The sequence below is a fragment of the Galeopterus variegatus genome, unplaced genomic scaffold (assembly GCF_000696425.1).
Source record: "Galeopterus variegatus unplaced genomic scaffold, G_variegatus-3.0.2 Scaffold3243, whole genome shotgun sequence".
NCBI classification, from domain to species: Eukaryota; Metazoa; Chordata; class Mammalia; order Dermoptera; family Cynocephalidae; genus Galeopterus; species Galeopterus variegatus.
In genome coordinates, this window is record NW_007729354.1 from 197,308 (window position 1) to 219,903 (window position 22,596).

The window sequence follows — 22,596 nt, forward strand, 5'->3', positions numbered from 1 at the left end:
TTTTAACAAGATCCCAACATAATTCATTTGCACCTTAAAGTTTGAAAAGCAGCATTTAATAATACCAAGGATGATATCCACAAGAAGTTGAAACTTTTTAAATATTTTTTTGCTGAGGTATGTTCTAAATGTTTGCCTGTCATATGCTATGCAATACAACTTAAAGCTGGAGAAAGCCCCTTAGAATAGGTGAAAGAAACTTCAGAGCAAAAAGAAACGGGTATGACTGATTCATAAATCAAGTATGACAATTTTGATAGAAATCTATGCCCAAATAAATTTAAAAGCTTTTTCTATTAGCTCTATTTGAGTATTAAAGAGATCCTAGTGATGAGAAGGTATCGTGCTATAGTTTATTTGACGTTGTTTTCTTTCCTCGTGGTACATAAAATCCACCACAGCCGAAACAATAGCTTTGAAGAAATACAAACAATAACAGCAGTTCGATGTAGCACAAACCATGAAAATAATAATTCTTGTTCATACAAAACTATGCATTTGGGATAATTGGATAAACTGACATAGAAAATGATTAATTTGTATGGCTTAAGAATTATCCTATAAATTACTTTATTAGTACACAAAGTCTTCTCTGCTAAATGACTTTTACCCCCAGGTTAATTGAGGTGTATTTGACAAATAAAAATTGTATGTACAAGGGCCTTCAAAAAGCTCTTAGGAGGATTTGTATTATCTTTTGATGAGATGCACAACTTGATGTTTTGTTATACATACACATTGTGAAATGACTACCACAATCAAGCTAATTAACATATTCATCACTTGACATCATCATTATTTTATGTGTGGTTAAAAAGACTTTAGATCAATTCTCTTAGTACATTTCAAGTACGTAATACAGTAGTATTACCTATAATTACCATGTTGTACATTACATCTTCAGAACCTGTTCATTCTGCATACTGAACATTTGTACCCTTTGATGAATGATTGTTTACATAGGAAGAAGAGGAAGAATTAACAAAAATACTAGCCACATTTTATTTTTATGCTACATTAAATAATGACATAGTGGAAATTTTCTCCAAGTAAGCATAATAGCTGCATTAATAGTAAATTAGCTCATTATAACTTTGACACATATAATGAATATGAAATTAACATTTGTGGGTAGATTTTTTTAACTGCAAATGTAAGCTCAATAGAATGGTTTAAGACGGTGGATCTAAATATCTTTTTATTTTAAAACTTAAATAATTTAAGTAAATTCATGTTTTGTCTGTGTTTTCTATACTGGCATTTAGTGTAACATACACAACATCTGATTTAAAAGAAATCTTTTTTTTTCAAATGATGCTGAGTAGCCTTTTTGACTATAATCCTTGGGTTAAACCATTGGTTGTTGACTGTTGAACTATTTTCAGCCTGTTTTTCCAGCTTTACTTTTTGATGATGATGATTACATTTACCATATTTTCTGCTTAGCATGCTGAAAGTGATGGGATTTTTAGATGAGGCAGGAGCGTGGAGGTTTGAGGGAAATGGTAGAGAGAATCCTTCTGACTTACCAAGATGGTTTTCTAAGTTCATTTTGTGATGAGCTTCCTGGAAGTACCAGTCAAATGATAGTAAAGCACATAGAAATCATCTTGGGTTGAATCTTGCCACCAGAAAGGAAGGATATGGCTATGAATTCAACTACTTTTCTCACCAGCTACATTTTGATTATCTTATATGCACAATATCTTTTATATTGTGGATGCTTAATAAATGTTTTCTAAATACACATATGCTGGAAAGATATTATAATTAAGGTATATGTACATTCTTACCTGGTTATACTGCAAAGACTTCACTGAGTAGGTGATATTTTACACCATTTTAAAAGATGAGTAAGATATCAATAGGTACACAATCAGTGTTTTATTGTGTGCTTTTTATCACCCACATTTTACTGGATTTTTTTCACTCACTTGTGAAGGAAACTAATTTTAACAATGTTATATTATGTCACGTATTAGGTCGTTCATAAGTGGCAGGAAGCATCTGGTTTATATTATTTTATGGAATTATTTTAATTCTCTGGCTCTTCAGATAGTTTTCATGAAAAATAACCTATGGTGAATAAACTTCTATTCCTGCCAGATATCTCATGACACTTTTTTTTTTATAACCTGTAATCAGGGTGATTTGAAATTACATGACAGAAATGTCTGAAGGTTGACAAGTTGTCAGGGGCAATGACCATCTGCATGTTAAATTTGAGATGACCATCCAGAACTCTACATGTATTATTTGTCCAAATATACCTTTTAAATTGATTGCTGAAAATGTAAAATCTGGAATTTTTTTTATTAATAAGGAAAGTTAAAAGCTTTTCTCAAAATATTAAGTTCTAAAAATAATGACAATTATGGTGTAGCCCCTTACTAATCAGTGTGCTCCAGGGACCAGCAACATCTGAATCACCTGGGAGCTTTTTAGAAATGTACAATCTCAGGCTCCACCCCAGACCGAGGGAATTAGAAACTGCATTTTAACAAATCCCCAGGGGACGCCTATGCATATTAAAGTTTGAGAAGTGACGGTAGCCCATTCTCTTTCCTGATGCCCAGGAAATTTGGAAATTTTAGGAGCCAGGATGCAGTTAGCAGATTCTGCATCCTGGCCCCTAAATCTATCCTTGAAAGTTGGCATGGTTTATAGCATTCTCAAATGTAATGAAAAACATTCATGATTAGATTTTAGAACAGAAAAATAATCTCAGTTTTACATGCACCAAAACCCTGTGGACATATGTCTATTTATGTTCTTATGACTTTTTGAGTTATACGATAACGCTTTTTTCCTAAACAAATAAAATTATATACACTAAATGAATTCATCTGTCTCTGTTGTACCTGGTCTTTTACTGACAGTCTCAGAATGTTATTTTAGCTTTCTTAGGTTTTTTTAGACTTATGGAAATCATGCTGCTTTGTTCCCTGCAGGAGTTAAAATAAAATACTAGCAATTATGCATATTTAGTTTTCAAAATGCCATGTGATTACTCATGGTACTTATAAAAAGGAAAACGATTTTAGATATTCAAAAAACATTTCCTTAGTAATGGGCTTTCAAGCCTGAAGTTGTGTTATTAGGTTTATTTCTTATGATGATGATCAGGATGGAAAATGAACTTATTAATATTCCTCTTCTTTCTTCCTCAGATGCAAGACCAAAGTCTACCCTGATGAACTTCCAAACACAAGTGTAGTCATTGTGTTTCATAATGAAGCTTGGAGCACTCTCCTTAGAACTGTTTACAGTGTTATAAATCGTTCTCCACACTATCTACTCTCTGAGGTCATCTTGGTAGATGATGCCAGTGAAAGAGGTATAATTTTTTTTTTTTTTGCATTTTTTAAATTAGAAAGCTTTATTATGGTCAAAAAGATACCTAGGCAACAATCCATATTTGCTTTATGATTTTACTAGCCCTGCAACCACCTATCAGTTTTTTATCAATATACCATGTTAATGCCAACTCCAGAAACAAGTAACTAATTATTTCAGTTTTTCTCATAGTTCTATTTTACTATTACTAACCTAAGAAATCAGCCAAAATGACTTCCCAAAATGTTTCTTTTTTCATAACTCAATTGATCTTATTATTGAGCATTTATATGAATTAGTAGATACATGACATTAATTAACTGATGAAATCTCTATTGTTTTATTTCACCTAACAAAAAATTTTGATAGGAGTTGTCCACCATTTCGGTGTACCGAATTTTCATCTTGGCAGCATCTCTGAAACAGCTTCAAATTTTTCTTACAAATTCTTGTTGCGTGTTACAGATTTTCTCAAGTTGACATTAGAGAATTACGTGAAAAATTTAGAAGTACCGGTAAAAATTATTAGGATGGAAGAGCGCTCTGGGTTAATACGTGCCCGTCTTCGAGGAGCAGCTGCTTCAAAAGGGCAGGTCATAACTTTTCTTGATGCACACTGTGAATGCACATTAGGATGGCTGGAGCCCTTGCTGGCAAGAATAAAGGAAGACAGGTAAGAATTCATGTGTTATGTTTGCATGGGTTATGACTGAACCTGTTAGGACAGTTCCAGCTGTTCATCAGAATTTCTCTTCCAAGTTGCTATTTTCAAAAGTCTTATAGCTTTTTTAAAAATAGGTTTTCCCCCTTATTTAATAAATAAAACTGACTTATTCATGCTGAATACAGGTATTTGGTTTAAAAATAAGTCAAACAATAAAAATGTGTAGAATATTCATTTCCAAAGTGAAGAAAATCAGTCCAATCTGAAATAGTACAATATGTTATAAAGCACACTTTCAAAGCAGATTTTATGTCCTCACAACCACCCTGTGAGGTAGGTAATGCCTAATAATAGGAAGGAAAAAGAAGTTATGTAGTAAATTGTGAAATCTGAAAAACTGAGTGACACTTTAGATAAATTAAGAACCCTCATACATATCTGCAATTCTTTCTGATGATGACGCTGGGAAGTACAAGGTGTTTTTTGCAGATATTCATAAACATTGGTGATAAATAAGTATAATTTTTAAGCACCTATTGAACATAGCAAACATTGGATGCTGTATGATGTAATAACAAAGCATCACATAACACCTTGCTTGCATAGTCATTTCACTTACAGTAGAAAAGTCTTTCTAGAATTTTTTAATTAGACATCCAAGACAGGAGCTGCTTAGTCTGAGCTAGTTCAGCTACACCATCTAAATGGCAGGATTTGAAACTTGCCAGGAAGATGGATAGAGGCTGTCAGTAAAATGAACCACAGTAGTTGAAGAAAGCAGTAGGAACCTTTTAGTCAACTGATGTAGTACACAGCTAATACCATTTTTCCACGCAGTGTATTATACAGTACCCACAAGAGAGTAAGACTGGGAAAGTAAAATGAACATAGAACATCTTAAATGCATTTCCTGTCAACTTTTCTTACATTATACTACTTTTTAAAACATGTGTTTCATATTCAACTTAGTAAGATGTTAATATAATGTTTAAATATGGTCATGTATAGGTCATTTATTTTTAATCTAACAACATGCTACATTGTTTTGCAGATAATGAACCCTAATCTCTTGTCCTGATTATAAATTGTAAAGTTACCATGACTAGAGAATAAAGTCTGTTCAAGGTTATTAGATCTAATTTCTTTTTCTCACAAGTTAAATTGTTAAACCTGAATAAGAAGGAGAGAAAGATACTGATTTCTCTGGGTCCAGAGCCACCAAGAAGCTTTTCAAGGCCAAATGAATCCTGTTGTTTTCTGAGAACTTCAGGCTTTGACGAATTGTGTGGAATATAAGACTCAATTGTAAATGGTACTGGTGTTACAAAACAAGAATCAATAATGGACAACATTTCTTTTTTTCAACATCTATGGTTGATTCGGAAGCCTATTTGTATATTTATTTACCTACTGCCAAATATGAAAAACAAGCTCTGGTCTTAAGAAGTAGCTACAACCAATGCGATCTTGGATAGACCTGAATACTTACTCATCGAGATAACAGAAAGGTTCATCCCATAATAAAACACATAAACTGAGAGTAGAGGAAGAACAGGAAAAGGCACAACATGGATTAAAAGAGTACCTAATGATCTCCCTAAGCAAAATTTTCTACCCTAAAAAGCTACCATCAAGAATACCAAAACTCCTGGCTCCTACTCTTACTTTAAGTGGGTTAAAACACCAGAGACTAAGGTTTCTTGTTTTTCCGTATTTTAAATTATCTAGATTTTGACTGTAAACTCTTAATTCCAGTTCGATTCACACAGAAATTATCATGACCCCATTATTCTTTATAAAAAACGTTTATTTATACTGATAGGTCATGAATTTATTGTCGTTTGTTGATTTTTGTTTGTTTGTTGTTTTTCCTAGTAGGTGTTTTCTCTATGAAGATTTTCTCCGAGTTATCTTTAAACTAACTTACCCCATTTGAAATGCAAACTACCAGATCTAATTTGCCATAATCCATTCTCCCCTTCCTGCTTGTTATTGCTTTTCAGTGAGTTATAACTAAAATGATGCATAATCTCAAAGCAACTCTACTAATCATGCTGTGGGTGGAGGTTTTATGAAAAATAGACCATGCTCATTCTACTTCATTAGTACTTAGAATGCATTTGGAAATCAGCTTGAAGGTCAATTAGTATATTTGATTAGAGTTCACATGATAGCATAAAGTAGACTGTAAGGAAGATATAGTTAAAGGAAATAATTCCATAACTAAAAGCATATTAAATTCACAGAATAATTAAATTTCATCACATCAGCTGTAAGTTTTGAAGAAGATAATGTAACATCTAAATTATAATTTATATGCAAACTGGTTTTAATTTTTCTGCAGGAAAACCGTTGTATGTCCCATCATTGATGTGATTAGTGATGATACCTTTGAATATATGGCTGGGTCAGACATGACTTATGGGGGATTTAACTGGAAGCTGAATTTCCGCTGGTATCCTGTTCCCCAAAGAGAAATGGATAGGAGGAAAGGAGACAGAACATTACCTGTCAGGTATGTAGATCAGATCTCCCAAAAGATAGAATGTGTATTCCTATAATAATTAAGAAATATTATAAATTTGTATTCTCATTTTTAATTGTTTTGAAGTCATATACTTGTTTTATATATATATATATATATACACACACACACATACACACACACATTGTCACCCATTTATATATATACACACACACATTGTCACCCTTTACAAAATAATATAAGAACAAGTGGCAATATTAAATCTAGTTTAAATTAGCATAACAAACAACTATTGGCAGAAATGCCAAATACCTTTCGAAGTTTTTTGTACTCTTACATTCAAAATATATTTATTTTGAATCTTCTATATGACAGAAATGGGCTAGCTTTGACACTTCAAGTAAATGTATTTCTTACCTAAAAGTATATGCTTTATAGTAGGACTGTTCTCAAAATTGAAATAACTGAAAATATTTTGGTAAAAATTCTAAATTTATCACCTTTAAAGAGGTGTTTTCCTTATATATAAAAACAGAAAGATCCATTTGGAAAATTGTAATATTAACAATTATGAAGGATTTATTGTTTGTTCCAAATTACTTAAAAAAGCTACTTAACTTAAAATATTTATTAGCAAAATATGTGCTTACCCTTAATACAGAAAAAAAATATCATATGCATCTTTAGTTGTTTAGATAAGTATTACCCACTTTATTCACACAAAAGTATGATCTTCCTACTTTAAGACATTTTTGTGGGCCTCTTACCTGCAATCAAAAATTGATATGCTGAAAAATATTTTGGGAAGCATTCACTAGTTTAGCTCTTTAAAGGCTAATTTGGCTCATCATTATTCTGTTGGAACAACAGAGAAATATCCTAACGTTCTAAAACAATTTACATTTAACCCATTATCTAAACAACAATGTCTGATAACCCCTACTGAGGGGATAACTTATCTATCGTTTACTGCTTAATTATATAATCAATTAATTAAAATCAAACTGTAAAGATGGGCTAATGGAAGAGAATACCTGTAATTATTTCTTACTGAAAAATTAATTATTGGGGGCTGTTAACCTCTTAAGGAGATATTACTATGTCAAAGAGAAAAAACTGTGGCTCCTAACATTTGCATAAAGACATGCAAATTATCATGTCAGTATTTAAAGTGTAATTTAGTAGTTCTTAAGTCTTGTATAATCTTCACATTCACCACATTTTACTGATCTTTGCCTTTAACAACCTGAGGAAATTCAACGGCTCATATTACCATCAAATGTATTAGAAATCCTCTTTTCCCAGATCCTGGTTTTATTCAGTGTTACCTGATTTTTAAGCTTCATATCAGGTGAGAACTGTTAACATGCTTGATCAATACACTTAAATATAGATAATGTGTTTACTCACTTGAAATTTATAAGAATGCATGTTGACATTTATTTAAGAAAAAACATATTGGCAAAAGACATGCTTTATTTAACTTTATTTTCTCACAGAGTCAAAAGGTAAATAAGTAACCAATATTTATAAAAGATATTACTGATCTCATTTATAAAAGTAAAGAAATCAACCATTATTACCCATCTTTCATTAATAAAAACAAAATGTGAATCATCTAAGTTGCCATATTTTAGCCACAATTTATGTAGTCTTATTGTAGTAACATTATAACTAATAAAATCACAGTATATTTTATTTGTTTGCTTCAGTAACTGCACATCATTTTATTTTCTAAAATGCTGAGGGAGCTGGAGCAGGAGAAACAGAGAAACATCAGTCTGCTGAAGTTTCTAGATTTTTAAGGCAAAAGGTTAATTAATTCACTGGCTCTGTATTAACAGCCTGCAGGTAATTTTCATCAGCATAGCTGTAATGTGAACTCCTTTGTACTTGTAATCTATTACCTGAAGATGTGCTCATTTTTCTCACATTCGTACAAACAGATAAATCATTCTAGGTGTTGAAGACAGTTTTTTTTTTTTCTACTTGATTAACAGAATTCTGAATAGCTAAAGTGATTAAAATGAGGTTGAAATTTTGGTTTTCTTAGTGGAATGCTTCATTAAAATGTCAGTTATGGTGGAACTTTATAATCACTATAATTGACTAGTCATCATTCAGAAATACAATCATGCATCTGTATGCGATGAGAACCACTTGAACTTGTGACCTAAACTCATTTATCGTACATTTAAAGTAAATCTTAACAATAGTTACATCTACTATTCTATTGTCAGCATCTGGGCTTTTGTATTTTCATTTTCATAATACATAGAGTTTGTGAAATGCCTGGTATTTATGAAATTATGACTATGGAAAAATATTGTATGTAATCCTAAATATTTAGTGTTCTTTAATCAGTAATGTTTCCTTGACATTTTAGTAATCAAATTATATGACTTTTCAGGAATATCTCAAATATATGTGCAACTATATTGGCATTTGGTCTCAGATACCATTAGGAATTATTTATCTTTTTTTTTTTTTCTGGTGGCTGGCCAGTACCTGGATCCAAACCCTTGACTTTGGTGTTATAACATTGCACTCTAACCAATTGAGCTAACCAGCCAGCCCCTGTGTACAAATACAGGGTAATCAAATTGTTAAACCAGAGGTCATAAACTAGGAACTTGTATGCCAAATATGCTTTGTAGATGTGTTTTACTTGGCCTACATAGTATTTCACATTTTTTAAAATTACCAACATTTTAAAAATTAGATGTCTTAAATAAAAATCTGGATTTCCAGCTATTAATAAGTCAGAAGATCTTGCTGAAATGGCCCAGAATTTCTAGTTGGTACCATCAAGTGGAGTTGAGTAGAAACTGCCCATATAGAAGTGGCATGAAAGTTTAGCCTAGTCCATAACTCCTTATAATTGTGCCCCTGACCCTCAGGCTAAGGGTCAGTTGCCATTTGTTATCATTCTTGCACTTGGAGAAATAATTCTCAGCACCTGTGTCTCAAACAATTAACTTCAAATAATTAACTTTGTCTGGCTATAATCTTTTAAATTTGTGACCCTTGTGAGCCTTTCGCTGCCTGTGAAATGGCTTAGTTTGAAATTCATCAAACTTGTTAGCTCTGTATGAATATGCATATATTTACCTAACGGAATAGGCAACTAGTAGCAAATTTACCTGATGCAGATAATCTTTCATATTATTTAATTAACTTGGGATCTATTATGCGTTTTTCTCTAACACATGCAATTTTGAGGTGATTTGGTTCTGGCTGTTGAAATAAGTTTGATTCCATATGCAGATACACATATATACACACCGGCAGTGGGCTAGGTTCTTTCTGCACATACAAATATAGATAAGGTAATCTCTGCTCTCAAGTTACTCACTGTCTGGCACTGGCCATCTGTATGCTGGATGAGGGAAAGGGGCCAGCATAAGTGGTGAGAGTATGGATGTGCAAGGGTTAACTATGTCTACTACTAGAGTGGCGTATAATTGTGGAAAAGAGCCTGGCTAAAATCTTGTTGATTGCTTTAGTCTCTTAATTATGCCTTGTAAGTGATGTTCAATAAATAGTTATAAAGATATCTGTTTCCATTTTAATTTCTCACTCATTAAAATAGATTTCTTTATTAGAAACCTACCAGTTATTTTTCAAATCTATTTAACTATTTTACCCTTCATGTCTTTCCTTATTGACTCTTTTACATTAGTCATTACTTTCTTCATATGACTTTCTTCCTTCTTACTTGGAGTACCATGTTAAGCATATTTCTCAAGTAAAACAAAAGAGGTTAGATTTTCTTTTAATCCTTGCTATCATAGGAAATCAAACATAGATGTAATTATTAGTTTTTATTCTTGACATATTTCACTTATTTTTATATCCTTTTTATTAACATTTGTCAGATCTCATACTCTTTTTTTACTCAATTAAAATTAGGAATTTATAGAGAAGAGCAAATAAAGATGATTAATCATATCTCAAATTACAGTTGTGCTTTTATCAGGAAAAACTTATAGAATGTTTATATATATTATCTTCTATATTATTCTAGTATGATATCATAGAAGAAGCATTGAAGCTGACCATGGAGGATATGGCTTTATTTTAAACTCCTCCAATTGAGAAATTACTTAGTCTTCTCAACTATAAAATGGAAAATTATTCTTCTTGCTTTAACTCATGAAGTGCTGTAAAATATTAAATGAGAAATGTATTTGACAGGAATTAGATTTTAAATTTATTTCTGATAATGTAAAATACTATACATTGCAAAATGAAGTGACAAGTACCTGAAAGCAGACAGAAGCAGAATACCAAACAGCTCTTTTAGTATGTTTTTATATTTCCCTCCAGAGTATTTCTTTCCAGACGTATTTCTCCACAATTTAAAAGTCAATATGTCATCATTATTTTTCTATGCCATTATTTTTTTCACAAATAAAAATTTTAATGAATGCTAATGTCTCACTTATTAGCTCTTCCCTATTTTTTGTAAAGTGAATTGAGTTTGTTTACACTTGATTTTTCAATTATTTCATCTTTATCTGCAGCATTTGTATATAATGTGGTCTCTTTAGAGTTATGCAATTGAATGATATGAAATTTGTTTTAATATTCTTGATATTTCCTGCCAATTTGATTTCTTCCCCCCAAAACATCACTGGCTTAAATTTTTTCTCTAGTAAGTGTAATAAATGAAAAAGACATATTTGTTCTATAAAATCTTATACAAATATAAGACAAAGTTTCTTATATTTAGTAGTAACTAATACTTTTTCTTAATTTTATCTATCAGATTTTTTTCTATTAGACTTTTCTAAATCTATCTAAAATATCTATTTAGGTTGGAGGAAAGAGACAGCAATAGATATCATCAAAGCCTTTAAGAAACTTCTATACAATAAAAGATTTTAAAACAACAACACAGGGAAGGGTCAACATTATGAGCAGAGCAAAGACTTCAAAAGAGTTGAACATTAGAATGTTCAACTGTTTAACATTCTTACCAACTCATGTTAAAATCTAACATATGTTGATTTGAGAAAAGTAAAATATTCCTACCTCTGATGGAGTGTTTGAATCTATATTCTTTGGAGAAAATATCACATTTATATTAAATTACTTTGTAATGGTTTAGGGTATAATTTGCAAGACTTCCTTAGAAGTCTGTTGCGATAAGAAGAAAACAGGGGTAGTATAGAAAGTTTTCAGTGTGATGAATTAAATATCACATTTATATACTGAATAATTTGATCACAGTAACCAAAATATTTAAAACACCTGATTCCAGTAGCCCCATTATTTATTTTGACCACTCTTCAGCATGAAATGAAAGTAAAAGGAAAGATTAAAATTTGCACCAATTACTGTACATCCTCTTAGATGCTTATGATTTTATTAGGTTATGAGGATTACCAAAAAGGATTTAGCGAAAAGGAAAAAAAAAAAAAAATAGCTACTTCTTTATGAGAAATAGGTCTTTAAGCACAGGCTAAGGTATTTCATTCCCGTGCTTGGTAAATCGGTTCTTTGGCAGCAGAACAAGTCATTTGCCCATACTAAGCAGAATTTTATATTTTCTTTCTTGTCCTTTAAAAATAGCATTGAAATTGTGTGTGTTTCATATACTCTACAGGATTTGAGTAAGCTTCCTTACTCAGAGCCTAAGCCAGCATAAACTCTTAAACTAACAGTTGCTTCTCTGCAGGAAAATGATCTTCTTACCCTATGTTCAAATGATTGTCATAGTGTTCAATATTCCACCAAACTTCTCATTTTTATCTGTAAAAATCTTTAATTGCATTCAACATTTGATTTTTCATCATTCTAATAGACTAGTATTTGTTCCTTGCTTCCTCTTCTCTCTTCTGCTCCCTATATTAGGTATAGTAAACAATAAAAAAGAAAGGAAAGAAACTCACAGCATGTAATTTTTCTTTAGTTTCTAAACCTGCAAAATGGTTAACCAAATGAAGCCATTCTATTTTATGATTTAAAAAATCAAGGGCCGACCCCGTGGCGCACTCAGGGGAGTGCGGCGCTGGAAGCGCAGTGGCGCTCCCGCCGCGGGTTCGGATCCTATATAGGGATGGCCGGGGCGCTCACTGGCTGAGTGCGGTGCTGGTGTCACCAAGGGTTACGATCCCCTTACCGGTCACGAAAAAAGACAAAAAAAAAAAAAAAATTCAAAAGTATATAAAGATTTCAGCTATGCATGCCTTATATTCATGTAAATAATAAAATACTCATTTTACCATTTATTTTTATTATGACTTATAACATATGAGAAATGACAGTGACAGATCTATACACTAACAATATAGATATTATGTTGTTTGACCATTATAAGTAACAGCTTTGAGCTGAGCTTTAGTCTCTTAAACTTTCTTTGGAGTTTTTCTACAGAGACCTTGGTTATTTGCCAAGTAACATTAATTAGAATCCTGACATATCAAAGGAGAAAAATTAGTTTGAAGGATTTTAATATCTTTCAATAACTTTGAAAGAAATTGCTTCTGAACAGCAGTACTAAAATTCACAGGAAAACACTATGCATAAATTCAGAGCTTGAAATCAGAAAAAGTGTATTTCTAATTAACTGTCTCAAATCCTTTGCTGTGTAAGGTATACAGATAAATTGAGAGATGGCTAATTGGTAGAAGACAGATAATGTTCTTGTTTAGGTCACTAACTAGTTAGGGGTCTTTGAACAAGTCACTTAAACACGTTGCAACTAAATTTTGTTGACCCAACTTGTAGGGATTTTAGAGATGTAAAATATTATATTTCTACTTAAAAAATTAATTGAACCCCAAAACAATAAAAATAATCATGGCAAACAGGGACGTGTTGCTCTTTTTTAAAAATAGTATCTAAAATATATATTACTAGCTTTGTGCCAGTACTATTCTAAGAGTGTTACACATATTAACTCATATAATTCATTTAAAGATGATGAAACTGAGGCAGAGACTTTAAGTGACTTGCTGAAGGTCACACAATGTGTGGTTAGATTTTGAACCCAACCAATCTAACTACAAAGTGCAGACTCATAAAAGCCAAACTTGGCTGCCTCTTTGAGTTTCTTTGCTCTCTTCCTGGTTTTCACACACACAGTGATTACCCCAGTGTGAAATACAGGATATATTGTTTTCTTGGTGAAAATGCAGGTATTACATTTTAGCATTACTGAATAATCAAATATATTCTACCACAATTTCTATTGATATACTCACTTCTGGTTAAAAAAAAAAAAATGAACAAACAAAAAAATGGTATTTTTCCATATTGAATGCTTACTTTTTGGAGTGCTTCACTTTTCTACATTGTTGCAAAGCTTTACATCTTAAATTCTAAAATTCTTTCAAACTCAATCTCTAAAACCCCTATTAGATGATAGGACCTTTAAGAATCCTGGAATTAAGGCAGGAAGTGAAGGCATCTTTGTTACTCATCAATTTAGCAGATGTCAACAAAGAATGTTTTTTTTACGTAATTTCAGAAATAAAATTGCAGTTAATTTTAACTGTCGCATAGACTGTTCTGTGGCCATGGGGATATATTGCTCATTTGTTTATGTTATTTATTCAGCTAATATATGTTAATAGTCTAATACTATTAAAACAATATATTGGCTAAACTTAGAGAAGTGGTAAAATGTATACAGAAATAAATATAATACTCAGTAAGAAGTGGCAAGTGCCTTGAGAGAGACAAAGATGAAGGGCTACAGAAAAAGGCAGAAGGAGATTATATCCAGATTGCAAGGGGAGTTGTTTTGAAGGCAGGCTGCATGGAATATATAACATTTGTATTGGCCTAATAAGCGAGTTTGAACAGTTAACGGGGTTGACAAAGGAAAATCCAAGTGACTAATGGCTGTGAGCAAATGTGCCGAAGTGCTAATGTGTAAAGCATTTACTAGTAACAGCTAAACACTTTACATTTAGGGGCATAGTTAAGAAAAGTGGGAGGGGCTTATTGGGTAGCGCCAGATCACTGAGGCCTGGAAAATAAGCTGGAATTTATTCCTTAAAATAGGTTTGTGAACATCTGGTTAATATTTTTAGAGGAGCATAGATTTAGAGAAACTAATCTGGCTATGGTTTGTAGGATACATTTTGGAAGCAGAAGAATCTAGAGGCAAGAGAATCCCTTTAACAAATGATTAGACTTAAGGACTAAAATTGGATAGTGACCATGACAACAGAGATAAGAGTTAAAAATACTAAAGAAAAAAATAAGTAGAAAGTACTTGGGAAAGGATTGAATGAGCCGGAAAAAAGAAAAGTGCCGAATGGTAATTTCATCATTTTATATTAAGAATTGGAAGGAAACAGAAGACATTGAAAGATAAGCAGATGTGGAAGGGGTAGAAAATTCTCAGTTCTGTGTTATACACACAGAGCAACATCACAGGATTTTTTTTTAAAGTAAACATCTAGTGAGTAATTAGAAAAGCATAATTCATACAGGGGGAAAAAATGAGCAAACACAGATTAGGAATCAGCCTCACAGAGGTGACAGTTAAAGGCATATGACAAATCATCTCACACAGGTAAAGAGCATAAAAAGAGAAAAGAGACCACTAAGAGACCTTTGAGGGGACTATATTTTGGACAAGACATTATTAAATGCATATATTCACAAAACAGTATCATAATGGTATATTGTACTCTTGTGATAGACGTAAAGCTAAGAACTTGTTAATTCTTACAGAAGTCTGATAGCCAGCAAGGGAAAGGGAGAGGAAAGTGATATCAATAAAAATCATAAGATGAACAGTCAAATTAGTAGAAGGAAAAACCTCTATAGAACAATGTAATGGAAGCTAGAGGTGAAGAGAATTTCAAGCAGGAAGGCTGATGAATTGTGTTAAATGCTTTTAGAGCAAGAAGAAGGGAAAGCTATTGGAGTTAATAATCAATGGGGACATTTCAGAAAGAAATTATTGTAGAGGTAGGAGCAGGATTCAGCTACTAGTTAGAAGGTCAAAAGGAGTTGAGGGACTATGTAGGAAGTGTCCTTTTGATAAGGTTACCAGTGAAGGGAATAGAAAATATATGTCCCTAGTTTGAATGAATAGTTGAGATGGACCGAAGAGGTGTTTTGGTTTAGGATAGAGCTTAATTGAACAGGTTTGTAAGCTCAAGGGCACAATCTAGAAATCAAAGGCATAAAGCATAAATGTAAGAGTCAATAGCAAATAGCTGCAAGCGTAGTCATGAGAAAGCAGACTGAGGGCACAGTGTGAATGCCAGCCTGCAGTGAGAGGAAAAGAGATAGGCTTTCCTGTGAGACCAAAAGGAAGGACAGGCCATGAGGAAGACATATGAACATACTGAGCTAGAGATTGAGGGAGTTTAGATTTGGCAACTGAGGGAGGTTAGACCTCATGCATTGCCTTAATTCCCAGATTCTTGAAAAGAGTTCAAAACTTTTGAAAAGATTCAGTTAAAAATAAGACAGGTAAACAAATAGACATAGATAAAAGGATTGTTAGCAGTTGACAACTAAGCACAGAATCAGTTACATGGACTTGTGGTACAACAATTGGCCTCATCTTGTTTCTTTTCCAGTGATCCTCTTGGTCTTAGTAGCAGAAGTGGATGAAGTGAAGGGTGAGATTACCCAGGCACCAAGATCTACAAAAAGAGAACGGGAATTGCAGAAAAGCAAGAACAGGGAAACAAGGGTGCTAAGCTCGTTTTTCATTGACATGGCAGAACCTTGGAGAAGGATGGGAGGAGGAAAGAAAAAATTCCTGAAGGGGCTTATTAATGTGAAAACATGGATTAACTACGGAGCCATAATCACTGATGAAGGATGAAAAGTGACTTTCTATAGAAATAAGAGGGGTTACAGAATAGGAAGTTGTATTCAGAGAGGCAGATTTCAGAGTCAACATGTTCAACATGAAGTAGTTCCAAATGATTTTGAAACCCTTTTTTACGTAATTTCAGAAATAAAATTGCAGTTAATTTTAACTGTCACATAGACTGTTCTGTGGCCATGGGGATATATTGCTCATTTGTTTATGTTATTTATTCAGCTAATATATGTTAATAGTCTAATACTATTAAAACAATATATTGGCTAAACTTAGAGAAGTGGTAAAATGTATACAGAAATAAATATAATACTCAGTAAGAAGTGGCAAGTGCCTTGAGAGAGACAAAGATGAAGGGCTACAGAAAAAGGCAGAAGGAGATTATATCCAGATTGCAAGGGGAGTTGTTTTGAAGGCAGGCTGCATGGAATATATAACATTTGTATTGGCCTAATAAGCGAGTTTGAACAGTTAACGGGGTTGACAAAGGAAAATCCAAGTGACTAATGGCTGTGAGCAAATGTGCCGAAGTGCTAATGTGTAAAGCATTTACTAGTAACAGCTAAACACTTTACATTTAGGGGCATAGTTAAGAAAAGTGGGAGGGGCTTATTGGGTAGCGCCAGATCACTGAGGCCTGGAAAATAAGCTGGAATTTATTCCTTAAAATAGGTTTGTGAACATCTGGTTAATATTTTTAGAGGAGCATAGATTTAGAGAAACTAATCTGGCTATGGTTTGTAGGATACATTTTGGAAGCAGAAGAATCTAGAGGCAAGAGAATCCCTTTAACAAATGATTAGACTTAAGGACTAAAATTGGATAGTGACCATGACAACAGAGATAAGAGTTAAAAATACTAAAGAAAAAAATAAGTAGAAAGTACTTGGGAAAGGATTGAATGAGCCGGAAAAAAGAAAAGTGCCGAATGGTAATTTCATCATTTTATATTAAGAATTGGAAGGAAACAGAAGACATTGAAAGATAAGCAGATGTGGAAGGGGTAGAAAATTCTCAGTTCTGTGTTATACACACAGAGCAACATCACAGGATTTTTTTTTAAAGTAAACATCTAGTGAGTAATTAGAAAAGCATAATTCATACAGGGGGAAAAAATGAGCAAACACAGATTAGGAATCAGCCTCACAGAGGTGACAGTTAAAGGCATATGACAAATCATCTCACACAGGTAAAGAGCATAAAAAGAGAAAAGAGACCACTAAGAGACCTTTGAGGGGACTATATTTTGGACAAGACATTATTAAATGCATATATTCACAAAACAGTATCATAATGGTATATTGTACTCTTGTGATAGACGTAAAGCTAAGAACTTGTTAATTCTTACAGAAGTCTGATAGCCAGCAAGGGAAAGGGAGAGGAAAGTGATATCAATAAAAATCATAAGATGAACAGTCAAATTAGTAGAAGGAAAAACCTCTATAGAACAATGTAATGGAAGCTAGAGGTGAAGAGAATTTCAAGCAGGAAGGCTGATGAATTGTGTTAAATGCTTTTAGAGCAAGAAGAAGGGAAAGCTATTGGAGTTAATAATCAATGGGGACATTTCAGAAAGAAATTATTGTAGAGGTAGGAGCAGGATTCAGCTACTAGTTAGAAGGTCAAAAGGAGTTGAGGGACTATGTAGGAAGTGTCCTTTTGATAAGGTTACCAGTGAAGGGAATAGAAAATATATGTCCCTAGTTTGAATGAATAGTTGAGATGGACCGAAGAGGTGTTTTGGTTTAGGATAGAGCTTAATTGAACAGGTTTGTAAGCTCAAGGGCACAATCTAGAAATCAAAGGCATAAAGCATAAATGTAAGAGTCAATAGCAAATAGCTGCAAGCGTAGTCATGAGAAAGCATACTGAGGGCACAGTGTGAATGCCAGCCTGCAGTGAGAGGAAAGGGCATAAAGCATAAATGTAAGAGTCAATAGCAAATAGCTGCAAGCGTAGTCATGAGAAAGCAGACTGAGGGCACAGTGTGAATGCCAGCCTGCAGTGAGAGGAAAAGAGATAGGCTTTCCTGTGAGACCAAAAGGAAGGACAGGCCATGAGGAAGACATATGAACATACTGAGCTAGAGATTGAGGGAGTTTAGATTTGGCAACTGAGGGAGGTTAGACCTCATGCATTGCCTTAATTCCCAGATTCTTGAAAAGAGTTCAAAACTTTTGAAAAGATTCAGTTAAAAATAAGACAGATAAACAAATAGACATAGATAAAAGGATTGTTAGCAGTTGACAACTAAGCACAGAATCAGTTACATGGACTTGTGGTACAACAATTGGCCTCATCTTGTTTCTTTTCCAGTGATCCTCTTGGTCTTAGTAGCAGAAGTGGATGAAGTGAAGGGTGAGATTACCCAGGCACCAAGATCTACAAAAAGAGAACGGGAATTGCAGAAAAGCAAGAACAGGGAAACAAGGGTGCTAAGCTCGTTTTTCATTGACATGGCAGAACCTTGGAGAAGGATGGGAGGAGGAAAGAAAAAATTCCTGAAGGGGCTTATTAATGTGAAAACATGGATTAACTACGGAGCCATAATCACTGATGAAGGATGAAAAGTGACTTTCTATAGAAATAAGAGGGGTTACAGAATAGGAAGTTGTATTCAGAGAGGCAGATTTCAGAGTCAACATGTTCAACATGAAGTAGTTCCAAATGATTTTGAAACCCAAAATGAGGGTATGTATATGGGAGCCAAAATTAAGTGAAGGACACTCAAGGCTTTTGTTTGAATCATTTACATCACTAACAGTAACAACAACAATAACAAAGATAAATTACCTAACCTTATTAGCTCTTTATTATGTGCTAGGTACTGTGCTAAGCGCCTTACTTCTATTAACTCAATCCTCTTCACCTACTTACTATGTGGTAGGTAGTGTTCACAGTCATTGTGCTGATTATCACCGCCCCTCCACCTGCCGTTGACTGAATTGGTTGATTGGTTTGACACTGTATAGACATAACCTTGAAAAGCAAATAATCTCAGCTAATTCAACTATATCAAAGTTTTTCATTTTCTAGACATTCTGAACACTTGAGTTGCACACAGGCATAGGTAAATAGCGAATTAGGGATATGACAGAGCAGTTAACATAGAACAGAACATGTTGTATAACATTGGCTATGGCTACAGGTATTAAATATTATAAGGCATAGTCTCTAGACTGTTTGAGAGAGCTAATATTGCAAACAAAAATTCTCTTTGAGCATGTCTTCAGAAAATTCAGAATTTTTTTTGAGGAATTGTAATTGTATTTTATTATTTTTGTTACTTTTCAAGCATAAGTGAAAGTTGAGTCACTCTTATGGTTAAATGTAGTTTATTTTTAGCCATTTAGTATACATTTATCATATATTTATAGGAATGACGACCACTTGTAATGTGAAATTTAATACATGTATTTAAATTAAAACATGTTAGTACTTTATCAGTAAGTAGATAAGTAGATAGGCACTCTGAACTGATCATTAAAAATGCATCACTTAACAATCTTAAGCATTTGGTTGCATTATTATGGGATAATTGCAGCAATTTTTATTTCTAATTTTATTAAATACACTCTCCAACACTGTAATACCTTATATAGTTATTGCCATAGAGTTCCAAAACCCCCATCAGGTGAGGGTCGTGGCTACTCCATAATTACCATCTGTTTAGCTTTGTTAGAGTTTCTCTTTAGAATTCAGAAGGTCAATGATACTGTTCATGATTGGAACTCAGCAAGACTAGAAGTAATATAATAGCTCTGAGACTAAACAAGACTCTGCTGCTCCAACTGATGGACAGTTAATTACCTGAGCATAAAACAGTGAGAGCCCTGGGAGAAATACAGAACTTTGCAATATGGTAGATTTCCAAGTACAATATTATTTAACGGTTTTTCAATGAACTACACTGTTTAATTAGAAGACATGAGCATAACCTTTGGCTGAAGATATAATTTTGAATAAAGCAAAACATTTGGTTTTTTTAACAATTTCACATACTACTAAGATGAGCAGTCCAAATCTGTTACTAGATTAGTGTTTGTCATCTTCGGCAGTATATTAGAATCACCTGGGAACTTTGTACAATACCAAAGTTGGGCCCCATCTCAGGCCAATTAAATCTGAATTTGAGGAGGGTGTTACCTGAGCATGAATATTTTTTTTAAAGGTGCCCCAGATGCTGCTAATGTGCTATGAAGGTTGGAAATCCAATAACATTAATGCTATTACCAGTAACATTAAAAAATCACGTTTGTCAGTATGGATATATTTATGAAAAACTAGAATTTTCTTTTTCATCTTTAATTCATACTGCTTATACAGAAAGACTTGTGTAGCTCAAACATTAATCATTGTCTTTAATTAATCTTTTAAAATTAATTAATACTTAATCTGTTAAAAATATAATCATCTAACTTCTTAGTTTCTATAGAGAAATTTCAGAGGTAAGAACAAAAACGCATTTATTCCTAGAAAAAAGTTTTAGAATCCGTACCAAATGTCCTTCTATATCTCTGAATAGCATAATGGACTTAATGTTTATAAAAATATAATCATCTAACTTCTTAGTTTCTATAGAGAAATTTCAGAGGTAAGAACAAAAAGGCATTTATTCCTAGAAAAAAGTTTTAGAATCCGTACCAAATGTCCTTCTATATCTCTGAATAGCATAATGGACTTAATGTTTATCCATAGGGCTAGATGAGTAATTCTATCCTTTTAATTAAGTAAAGGGAAGAATAAACAATCATATGTAAAGCTCTTACATTAAAAAAAAATTCATAACTATCATTAGATACTTATTTCCTGTAAATATTTTATAGCAATTACTTATTTTCATATTTAAATATGCTATAGATCATTTCATGGAGAAACCTTGTCCACTGGTTCCTAAAGTTCACATTAAAATGATTTTTGATTATGTGTTCAAAGATCACAACTGGTAGTTTCATGACCAGTTAATCTCTTTGAGGACAGTGTGAAGGACAGTAACCTCTCTTCACAATGTTTTCAGAAGGAATATAGAAGCCCCAGTCACAAATGGACAGTGTTCTTCTATGTGTCTATCCGATTACTTATAAGAAAAACATAGACTATTTTAAATTGAGTTTTCCAGAAAATGGGAAATAAAATGCTATTTATTAATTTTAAAACCTCTTACACCTTGGATTTCTGTTTCCAGTTTGACATTTTTAAGTACTATTTTTTTATATTTAAAACGTCTCAAAAATATTTGTAACAGTCTCATTAAACTCCACACATTGTTTTCAAAAGATATCTTTTCTTTTTGTTTTTTTTTTCAACTAGGACCCCTACTATGGCTGGTGGCCTATTTTCTATTGACAGAAACTACTTTGAAGAGATAGGAACTTACGATGCAGGAATGGATATCTGGGGTGGAGAAAATCTTGAAATGTCTTTTAGGGTAATTGTATTTTACTTTATTTTTTGAAGCTAAACATACTATGCTGTAGCATGCAAATGTTAGACCCAGTAAATTACTGTCAAATCTTTTTGGCTAAGTGATGCAAATTACTGATCAGTTGGTCATTTTAATACCTATTTAGAGAATTTGCTAGAGTCCTGTTGCATGCAATATTTACTGTTAAATGGGAAATTATAGGTATTTTTTAAGTTTTCAAAAATAATTCTTTTATTCACAGTAAAAAGACATTAGGGCTTTCCGTTGTTGAAATAAAGAAGAGGTTTATTTTTTAAATAAAGTGTTACTCTATAAAATCACTTTGTGTTTTTTAACTGAAACTTAGAAATATTTGGTGATCTGAATTTGCAATTGCTGCTTAAGGTTATTCTCAAATAACTTAACGAAAATTTGTGGTCAGAAAATTCTGGATAATTCTGCAAGTAACAAGACTATTTTCACAATCCTAGACATTATTGTTTGATGAGTCAGATTGAATAATGCAAATTCATTTAATAAATGGCCTTTCAAGTAAATAAAAATTGAAGATAAAGTCTTTGTAAATATATTAGGAAGCATATAAATTATTTTAATATTTGGTTATTTTCAAAAATTTTCAATACAGACACATAAATGTGCCTTCATGTTAAGAAACAGATAAACTATAACATACTGTGTTTTCTCTACAAACATATATTATTATTTTTTAAATGAATTAAAGTAATATTTATCTATGAAGTTCAAGTTATGCCTTTTAATTTCTCATTTAGAAAGTAAAATTTGTTTTTCACTAACATAAATATGTGTGATGTAATATAAGAAAATGTTAAAATGTGAGAATGAGTTATGATGTTTTTTTACAATGTAGAATTTAGTGAATC

The 22,596-nt window shown here is 32.6% G+C and overlaps 1 protein-coding gene across 1 annotated transcript in view; it reads left to right on the forward strand.

The window, feature by feature from the left end:
* The window catches only part of LOC103600138 (polypeptide N-acetylgalactosaminyltransferase 13), a gene marked incomplete at its 3' end in the record, with an annotated part of 111,910 nt that extends 90,186 nt beyond the window's left edge, over positions 1-21,724 (forward strand). The window contains exons 2-5 of the mRNA XM_008584365.1: positions 3,171-3,337; positions 3,802-4,009; positions 6,345-6,515; positions 21,601-21,724. Of these exons, the coding sequence (XP_008582587.1) occupies positions 3,171-3,337; positions 3,802-4,009; positions 6,345-6,515; positions 21,601-21,724 (670 nt within the window). The remainder of the gene's footprint in view (positions 1-3,170; positions 3,338-3,801; positions 4,010-6,344; positions 6,516-21,600) is intronic.
* Positions 21,725-22,596: the final 872 nt, after the last annotated feature.